Here is a 10,392-nt window from a genome sequence, read left to right on the forward strand (position 1 = left end):
CCTGCAAACTCGGCTCCAGCCTCCCTTGATCCCGTCCATTGGCTCGGGCTCTCCCATAGCCCTAGTGACATGGCGAGCGGCTGCCATGGTGGCATGGCCAGCTGTAGCGAGTGTAGCGGAAAAAAATGGCAAGCTTTGCTCCCTACTTTCCTGTACATTGACCAAATGTTTTTTGCACAGATACCTCCAAAATTCCTCGAGGTCGCCAGGTTCCACAGAGGTTGACCCACCAGACAAGGGGAAAGTACCAGGCTTAGGCAAAGAAAATACGAGCAACTCCAACAGCCTTGCTATCTCCCTCTCCAAGCTAAACTCCAACAGCCTTACTATCTCCCTCTTGAAGTTAAAATTTGTCTGCTATGATCCAACAAAATTATTATTCGAATAGCTCACATCCGACTTGCCAAATGTACAAAATGAAGAGTGGAAAAAAAATTTGGAGAGTGAAAAATGGATAATCTATTAAAATGAGCAATTCAATATAAAGAAAAATCTTTTCACCAACTTGAATTGAGAGTCGAATGGAGAGTCAAAAATGAATATTCTGTTGGAGTCGAATGGAGAGTCAAAAATGATATTCTGTGGAGAGTCAAAAATGAATATTCTGTTGGAGTCAAATGGAGAGTCAAAAATGATATTCTGTTGGAGTTACTCTTCCCGAAACGTTACATAGTAATTTTTTTAACTCTGAAAAAACTTAACCTGGTATTTTCGGAGTCATCTTAGTCAGGGACTCAGGGAATATCACAATCACGATGTCGAATATGCTAAGTCGATCCAAATTTGCACCAGATATCCAGAAGGACCAGATAACTCTTCAAAAAACTTAACCTAACTACTTTTCCTTTTACAACAAAGCTCCATCAGCACCAGTGAATGAACAATTGAGCAAATTTGACACTTCAATTCACCCAATTGTCTGAATATCTTATTGTTTAACCAGGCAGAACATAGACTCCAGTTCCAGCAAACACTAGAGTACCAAATTACCGTGGCAGCTCAAGCTTTCAGGATTAAAAGTCTGCCGCTGCGAAGTCCCAATCCGCATATACAAACAACACTAACAAGGGCCATGGTTTTCACAGGCTGCGATACAAGGGTAGTTATATTAAAAGCTTCCTGGCAGGAATGGGGCATAACGCTCTATATTACACACACAACAGGTTCCGAGCAGAATGCGGTCAGTCATATGTCCATGTCGATCAAGGCATCTTCCTCTTCACCATCAGACGCCGCACCAGTTAGGAAGTCATCTCCTGATAATTTGCTGCGGTAAAAGAATATGCAATTAATTTGTTAATGTTTATGTTGTGTTCCCTGTAAGAACCCTGCAGATTGGAGCTAGCACCTACCTAGTGCAGTAACAGCGAAAGCTCACAACTCGCTTTAGCTTCCTATTGTAGAAGAAGTAGTAGAATGACCATCTATACAAGGAAAAAATGTATCCATATTAGAGTGTCAATTTAGTTGCATAAGCTAACCAACGCATTTGTATCATAGTTCACTTGAACATACATGGCCCCTTTCTCTTGAACTGGATCTCCATCAGAGTCTGGGTTATAGCTGTAGATGTCACACTCTCTGATTTTGATAACCTGAAACATAAGAAGGTGTAAACAATTAAACATAAAATCGAAGGACTATACAACCTCCAACCAAACATAATGAATGAATCCTGACCTCATCAATAGCCTTAGTCATACTGTCCAGAAGAGAACTGCCCTCATTTGTTGCTGCCCATTGCTGAACAGAAGTCCGATTTCAGGTTACGCATATCAAATCAGTGAGAAAGGCAAAACATACAGCCTCAGGATCATTTTATATTAGCTAAGCCTCAGGTTCACTTTAAATTGGATAAGCCTCAGGATCATTTTAAATTGGATAAGCCTCAGGTTCATTTTGATTTGCTAAGACTCATTTTAAGTTAGCTTGAATTTTCAACAGAAAAAAGTTAAGCGATGTTATGTCGTGATTTTTTTAACTTTTCGGATATTGCCATCTCACTAAAATAATCTATTTATATGTGCAGAGCCAAAAAAACAAATCACGAGATAAAAAAGAAACCATGAAGAATTACCCTAGAAGCGTCCGATAAGTAGGTGTCTATCATCTGCTTGAAACTTTCCATCTCCTCTTCTTGGAAGAACAAGTGTGCCCGAACAGCACTGATAAGTGAACAAATGTTGACAAAAGGGTGTTAAATTTAATCTAAAGGTCGTGCTATCATGAATGTGTGGCATGACAGCCAGGAGACCTTAAGAAAGTTAGATTTATCAAATACCAAAGACCAAGGGAAATGGAGAGAATTGAACTCTCAGCTCAAAGAGCAACGGTTATTAATCCGTCTGTCATACCATCTGACAACACCCCCTTTAGGCTGGTAGGAAAGGACAAAAGCGGGTTTGCCATATCGCCCCAAAAAAGCTGACTATGACATTACCCAAATATCCTTCCTTCCAGATTATATTAGAACACACTCGCTACAAAGACAAAATTACCTGAAATCATAATCTGGATACATGTGGCCAAGAGTCAGAACCAGATATATTAATGTCTTCCGGCTGGACAAACATCATATACAAAACGAGTTTAGACTCTGTTAAAAGTATATGTGTATAATAAAGCTAATCCACACATCCTAACCTGGATCTGGAGGATAGGTGCTCCACTGGTGAAGAAGGATCACTGTCAGAGGACTTGCCTAGGTAATCAAGAATCTGAAAGCACAACAGAGAAGTTAGATTGGCATAATTACAATAACATGCACCAATTCTGTGCTGTTATAAAACAGCAAATGGTTGGAATGAAATGTTTGGTCTCCCCGTAAAATGCTCTACAATTACTAGGGAGATACATTACACGAAACAACAACATACAAACTACAACTGTGATATGCCATTTGCAACGTTCAGTAGATTTTAGGTTAAGTAGAAACATTCCTGGGCTTCTGATGATCAATCCATCAATCAGATAGCCAAGTCAAACATCTTACCGTTGATTTACAACAAGAAAACAATGATGAAGACCCAAACAGCCTACAACAAGAGTAGAAGATAAAGGCATAATAAAGCCTAAATGGCAGGTGGAAAAGAACATAAGACTGCAGTTTCAAGTGGCGTGCCATTAGCCCATTAAGCAATGAAATCGTACATGAATCATTCCATTTTCTTACATTATGTGCAAGCGGATATCTACAACACTTGTCTGGAAAGTATCAATTGCACACATGAAAGGAGACATCTAAACTAATTTCACAAAAAGTAAACATTTGCTACAACAGGCAGTCACAACTATGTTCCACCTATGTATGTTGGACTGAAAACAGGGAACCATGCTGTGATATATACTATTGAACAAACAAAGCATATCTAGAAGCAAAGTGAGGGGAGGCATAGAAGCCCAAACAGGAGTGAACACAACCAGGGCTCAAAGAACTATCTGAAAGGATGTGGTCAATCACAATACTTTGTTTCACACTATTCACACGATTCCAAAGAGAGGACAAAGTTACATGTGCTGATTCATGGCGTTGTTGGAAGAAAAATGATCTCAGTGGTAATATAATTCATGGGTCTGAAATGCATGTACCTCATGTTCTAGGCTTATTGAAAGCCGACGGTCTGTCGAAGTGTGCTTGCCTGCAAAAATATGCCATCTTATCAAAAAAGCATGTACCTCGTGCTCAACAAGAGATGCAATGGAGCATGTTCCTAGTTTCTTACATGAGAAGGCCTCAAGGTTTCCTCTGATTGCGCAATCCCCAAGGTTGAGTTGGTCGAGGAACAAGTTTATGCTGGACGAAGACAACCAAAAGCACGATATTAGTAAACTGGGGAGAAGGAATTGCATCCTGCCAAGAGCACATCGACAGCAACAGAAAATACCATGTTTACCTGTCGAAGGGGGTGTATTCTAGAAACTTCATGCTGGGCGTCCTGTGAACTCATAAAAGAGTCGATCCGATCGGATGCGTCCCACAACAGGGGCGGGCCTAGTATAGGACCTAGAATAATTGTTGCAAAAAAAAATCGAAATTAATAGGTAAATCATGGTCAGATCCGAATACAAATACCATACGTTAGGGGGTTCGGGTGTTCGATTTCGCGCAGCAGGACGGGAAGGGAGGGGAATGGGCGGGCGTACCCCCTGTCGGATGCTCGTCGCCGGCGAAGCGCCCGTCGCCCGACGAAGAACTGGCGGGCAGCGCAACTCGCCCTGTCGTCGCCGCTAGGAAAGGAAGGCCGAGACCGAGAGAGAGGATAAGGCGTGGTGGGAGGAGAAAGAGCCTGGGCCGAAAATCCGCTCCACAGGAGCCCGGGGTCCGGGGACGGGGAGAGGGGAATGGGGAAGGCCGGGGCCGGAAGGGGATGAGGAAGACGATGACGCCCTTGCCTTGCGGTGGAATATGCGGTCTGTCGGCTGGATCTGGAAGGGGAGGCTTGAGAGATGATGAGACCGTCTCCCGTGTGGCCGTGTCCAGTGTGGTGTCAGGAGCACCGCAAAAGATGCACCAACCTATATATGTCGCACGGCCCACGACGGCCCGTAATTGCACAACAACGAATGCTCAACGCTGATGCGGCCGAAAAGCAGCGGGTCTGCGGCCTGCGGGGGGGTTTCCCTTCTAATCTACGTCAATAATTTGTTATTTTTGCTAAAAACATGATTTATGGAATATTAAGTCAATAATTTGAAAATATACTAGATTAATCATTTATTCAAGCTCATCTCAACGATCTCAATAAACTAGTACAATATTTTCAATACACTAAATTTTTTTGGGATGTCTCAGCACATTGCATCAATTTTATCTCGTCATTGCATCAATTATTTCATCTCAATAAAATATATAAATTTGAACTTTAGGTTTGAACATTGCATTGATTACTTTGGCATTAAGATGATTTCAAATAAAAAAAATTTGAACTGCAAAGTTGTAAATCTCGTCTAATCAACAAATTTCATATAAAATTTGTGTCCATCCAAGATTATATGAAAAAAGTTATAATTTTTTAAAAATACATCACGTAGGAGGAACATACCGCCCAATTGAATCGGTGGTATGAGAAATTCCGCCAATCAAATACTATATAGGTATGGATTTACCAATTTTTTGTTTCGACGTATATTTTTGCAAAATACTGTAAAATGGAAAAAAAAACATCAAAGGTGAAACAACTATGATAACTTGTGGATGCAGCAGATTCCCAACCAGGCCCACCTTGCTAGGTAGCGGGCCATGCACTCACGGCCGACGAACGGCTGGCTCGTGTCGTGCCTGCCCAGGCGTGATTACTACTGGGCCATGCCATACTTGGGCCTGGCCCCAAAATAGTGTGCTACTCACACTCATGGCCCGGTGGAAATATATTTTAACGATTATTTTTAATGGCCGCCACGTTTCACAAAGTTAGTAAGAATGAGGTTTGGAAAAAAATAAAAGCGGAAACAGTCGCTCAACAATAGCACGCGTTCTCTTCGGTTGGCGTGATTATGATTTTCACATCTTAGGTTTAAGATCGTGACATAGGTTGTCACTCCACAGCAGATTGACACACAATGTTCTTGCTACACTAAGGTTCCGTTTTCTTCCACTGATTTATTTTTAGCACGTGTCACATCAAATATTTACATACTAATTAGGAGTATTAAACGTAGACTATTTACAAAACCCATTACATAAGTTGAGGCTAAACGGCGAGACGAATCTATTAAGCCTAATTAGTTCATGATTTGACATTGTGTTGCTCCAGTAAACATTTGCTAATGATGGATTAATTAGGCTTAATTAGGCTTAATAGATTTGTCTCGCCGTTTAGCCTCGACCTATGTAATGAGTTATGTAGATAGTCTCCGTTTAATACTCCCTAATTAGTATCTAAACATTCGATGTGACACGTGCTAAAAATAAGTCACCGGAAGAAAACGCCCCTAAGTCTGCAGCACGACATATATATGAGTCTATTTTTTGTTCTCCGGTACCACGTCGGAGCATCATTTCACATATCTTTCACCAAAGTATGTTTAATTTTTATGAATAAAATGTATTCTTTTTATACACCGTCATTCTTAGAAAAGGCACCAAAATTACCCCACGCACAATTTAAACATCAAGATCGTCCGCGGAGGGAGACGCCCTAAACTGCATCAGCTCCTGAGGCATACGCGACATCGTTTCATTCCGTCACAAATCACCTAGATTTGGGCCCACCTGCCATCAGGCAGCGCCCCTTGTGGTGGTACGTCAGCGGAGGCCCTGGACGTGGAGAGGAGGACAGGCACCGAGGCGTCGGTGGCGGTGTCGCCATCATCCTGCACGCCACCACCGTACCAACCCGAGGACCAACACGCCGCACCCCAACACGCACGAATTATTTTATTATTTTAACCCTTTTAAATCCAAAATTTTAAAAATAACTCTCCCCATCTAAATTACAGAAACTAACCCTTTTGATCACGCTAAAAAACACGATGCGACTTATAACAGAGTCACACCATATACAATATTATGATTAAAATATCATGGTGGCGTGGTGATATGAGGGGCAGCATGTACCACGTGACCATCATTGAGCTAGTTGCAGGTTGCTAGCTTGTGTAGTAAGTGCAAAATTTCAGTTCGCTTAATCTTATTTTCTTTTATATTTTAATTAGCTAATGAGCACTTAAATTCTCCAAACTTGACAGACATAATACATAAAGTATGTTCTTGCACTCCAAAATATGGTGTAGATAATGAAAAATCCAATTCCAAAATAGTCTAAGTGTTATTGTTTTCCAAGTGGCTGAAATGTAAGTGTTGGATATATTATCAATAGCCATGTCGAGGCTTGTGGATTTTTGAATTTTAGCTAAACACTCAAATTTTGGATAACATGAAAGTTGGAGTAGAAATTATACACATTGTCATGGAAGGATTATGGTTCAACAATTTATGGCAACGAGAGTTCAAAGATCAAGTCCAAGTTGGCAAATTATCCCACTTTCAGCATCGACTGAAAATCTCACCAAGTCTTGAAAACAATAATAACTATGCATCATTAGATTACGTTTTAAAAAGATTTTATGTATCACCTTCTAAAAAGATTTCATGTATCACCTTCGGAAAAGTTCACTTGAAAATTAAGTAGGAATATTAGGTAAATGGATTTAAGAAGTCAAGAGGACCAAAACGGAGATTTGATTATTTATTTTGGAGCCTAAAGCTTGAACTTATCACTGTTTTTGACCATGATAGGATATTACTGGAACTCTGAAGCTAAGCTGGAGATCACTTAACCTATTTATAAATTGGATAATTCATTTTATACACCATATTTTAGAGTAGCAACACTTAAAATGGAACATATATGCTCCATGTATTATACCTGACAATTTCTCATTAGTTAATTAAAATGTAGAAGGAAATAAGGCTAAATAAATTGAATTTTTGTGCACTTAGAAGAAGGCTAGTAAGGCACGGAGCTTGTCACGTAATACTTGTTGGTGTGACTTATTTGTCAGTCAGGTGTGATCGTTCCAGCTCATTTTTATAAGTCAGCTCCACGTAGTGACCATGCCATTATGGAATTTTAGTCACGCTATTGCATGTGGCGTGACTCTGTTACACGTCGCTTTTGGTGCGACAAAAAAGAGTTAGTTTTTGGTAATTTAAATTGGGAGGAGTTATTTTTAAAATTTTAATTTAAAAGGGTTAAAATAAAAAAATCCCACACGCACGCACCACCCGAGAGGCCCAGACGACGCAGCGTTGTCAACACGCACGCCAGGACAAATCCAGCCAGCGCTCACCGAAGCAGAAAGGCCGCGACCCAAAGCAAAGCAGAGCTCGAGCTCCGCTCTCCAGTCTTCCCACCGCCCGCCAACCCCGAGATATACCTCCCTTCTTCCCGAAGCTTCGTCCCCCAGAGACAGACGACATTACTGGCTCTGCCTCGGCGCGGGTGCCGGTGGTTGCCAGTGGCGGTGGGTGGGTGGCCCGGTGGTGGCGCTGGGATGCTCGCCGCGACGGCGACCGCCGCCCGCCTCCTCCGCCTGCCGCTGGTCGTAGCGGCCCACCGCGCGCCCGACTCGACCCGGCCCCGCCCCGATTGCCGCCGCCGCCGCCACTGACGGACGACCGCCCCGCTTGGCGCCCGCCATGGACGCCTTGTCCCGCCCCGCCGTCGTCATCGACAACGGCACCGGGTACGCTCCCTTTCTCTCTAGATCTGCGCGCGGAGGCGCGACGGCGCTGATCCGGCTCTGGCCCCCGGCTCTCGCGGCAGGTACACGAAGATGGGGTTCGCGGGGAACGTGGAGCCCTGCTTCATCACCCCCACCGTCGTCGCCGTCAACGACTCCTTCTCCGCCTCCGCGCAGCCGGCGCCGAGGGGCGCCCCCGCCAAGGGGAACTGGCTCGCTCAGCACAGCGCCGGCGTCATGGCCGACCTCGACTTCTACATCGGGGAGGAGGCGCTGGCGCGGTCCCGCGCCAGCAGCACGTACAGCCTCAGCTACCCCATCCGCAATGGCCAGGTGGGCGCTGCGGCTCTGTACTGCCCGTGCGCAGTTTCTGCTGTTTTTTTTTTCTGCACGACCTTCGTTCGATTGATTTGGGCTGAAATGGACTCTGCAGGTGGAGAATTGGGATACTATGGAGAGGTTCTGGCAACAGTGCATCTTCAATTACCTGCGGTGTGATCCGGAAGATCATTACTTTCTTTTAACTGAGAGCCCTCTGACTGCTCCTGAGACTCGGGAGTACACTGGGGAGATCATGTTCGAGACGTTCAATGTGCCCGGTCTCTACATTGCAGTCCAACCGGTCCTTGCGCTAGCTGCTGGGTACACTACCACCAAGGTTAGTCATTGGGGCCTAGTCTTGTGGTTTCTTGAGCACTGCACATGCATACCTTAGGCCAAAAATGGATGGCAACAAAGATCATGTTTCAGTCTGGTTGAAAAATGGATGAGAATGCATCTATTCTTCTTCGTTGTTTTCATTTCTTCGCTGTTGAACGGTAATCACATTCTTGATATTTATGAGAAACTTCATGCTTTGTTTTCAGTGTGAAATGACAGGTGTTGTAGTTGATGTGGGTGATGGAGCTACCCACATTGTTCCTGTTGCTGATGGTTATGTCATTGGAAGCAGTATCAGATCTATTCCGCTCACAGGCAAGGATGTTACCCAGTTTATCCAGCAACTCATGAAGGTAGCTTCCTCTGCTTTCTTGTTGATCGCCACAAGCTGGTACTCAACTTTTCTAGAGCAACTGCAATATGTAAATCTAGCTTGATTTGGAGGAAACGTGTCTATTACATGTGTCCGTTCCTCATGTGACAATGTATAGTATCACACACTAAAATTCACTTAAATTTTTTTGAGGTGGATAGCTGCAGCACATAATATAATTATATGTTCTTATTTTTGTGATATTGCATAAATCTAGTAGATTATCTCAAACTTGGTCCAAGATGTGATTTTTGCGAATACCTTGTAGATTCTTTGAGCGTTATAAGTCATAACTGTAGGTTTCTAAATTCTAATGAAGATAACAGCTAGGCCTTTCCAAGTAGATGGGTGAAATGACTGAAGAAACCTTTTTACGTTTAAACTGCATGGTGAAATGACTTAAATTTGATATATATGCAAAGGGTGCACAAAATCTGTTTCTTAGATAGCTTGATATGATCATCTTGTAGAAAATGATACGGAACAACTGCAGCATATGCATAAGTCATTGATCCTCCTATTCTTGCATCCAGGAAAGGGGTGAGAACATTCCACCTGAAGAATCTTTTGATGTAGCAAGGAGGCTTAAAGAAATGTACTGCTATACTTCTTCAGACATTGTGAAGGTATTAATTCCATTAACTGCCTTCTTATGTTATTTGGTGAAGATCTATATTTTGATTTTGAAGAAGATGGGTGATGATTAGATGGAGGTTCTCTTTTACACCTTCACTGACTGGGATCTGAATGAGTAACAATGTTCTACACATTTTTTTGTTATATATTCCACTGGTGATTGTTTTCCTTAAATATGTCTCAGTGCCATCCACTTCCCTCCATGGAGTTTTTAATGGGAGAGATGGCCCAAAGGAGAATATTCATAACCCACCTTGTTATTTCAGGAATTCAATAAGCACGACAGAGAGCCCTCAAAGTACATTAAACATTGGACTGGCATCAAACCAAAAACTGGAGCAAAATACACATGCGACATTGGATATGAACGATTCCTGGGGCCTGAGGTAGTTGATTCTAATAAATGAGTATACTATAGTAGTAAATTCTAAGTTGCTAAGCCTGTTTCGGGCTTACAAGAAAATTATGTTGGTACATTAAAGGTAGACTATGGCGTGCAGAACTCCTCCTAATAAATTTAGCTCCTTTTTTTTTCACTT

General features: G+C 42.6%; 2 protein-coding genes across 3 annotated transcripts in view; one reads left to right on the plus strand and one right to left on the minus strand.

The window, feature by feature from the left end:
- Positions 1-873: 873 nt before the first annotated feature.
- On the minus strand, positions 874-4,475 carry LOC101778163 (repressor of RNA polymerase III transcription MAF1 homolog). Its single transcript, XM_004952929.2, has 11 exons — positions 4,144-4,475; positions 3,894-4,003; positions 3,723-3,793; positions 3,589-3,638; positions 2,644-2,717; positions 2,499-2,561; positions 2,078-2,165; positions 1,681-1,743; positions 1,516-1,595; positions 1,353-1,424; positions 874-1,267 (listed from the first exon to the last, which is right to left on the minus strand). The coding sequence occupies exons 2-11, from the start codon at positions 3,923-3,925 to the stop codon at positions 1,186-1,188; spliced, it is 675 nt and encodes a 224-aa protein (XP_004952986.1). The 5' UTR covers positions 3,926-4,003; positions 4,144-4,475; the 3' UTR covers positions 874-1,185.
- A 3,306-nt stretch (positions 4,476-7,781) lies between these two features.
- The window catches only part of LOC101779380 (actin-related protein 3), a 4,065-nt gene continuing 1,454 nt past the window's right edge, over positions 7,782-10,392 (plus strand). The window contains exons 1-6 of one of the 2 annotated variants that reach the window (XM_004952931.4): positions 7,782-8,187; positions 8,268-8,517; positions 8,618-8,842; positions 9,051-9,197; positions 9,751-9,843; positions 10,120-10,239. In XM_004952931.4, coding sequence (XP_004952988.1) covers positions 8,141-8,187; positions 8,268-8,517; positions 8,618-8,842; positions 9,051-9,197; positions 9,751-9,843; positions 10,120-10,239 — 882 coding nt within the window. In that variant the 5' untranslated portion in view covers positions 7,782-8,140. The remainder of the gene's footprint in view (positions 8,188-8,267; positions 8,518-8,617; positions 8,843-9,050; positions 9,198-9,750; positions 9,844-10,119; positions 10,240-10,392) is intronic. The other variant, XM_004952932.4, reaches the window with a different exon arrangement.

Source organism: Setaria italica, chromosome I (genome assembly GCF_000263155.2).
Source record: "Setaria italica strain Yugu1 chromosome I, Setaria_italica_v2.0, whole genome shotgun sequence".
In the NCBI taxonomy this organism is placed as follows: Eukaryota; Viridiplantae; Streptophyta; class Magnoliopsida; order Poales; family Poaceae; genus Setaria; species Setaria italica.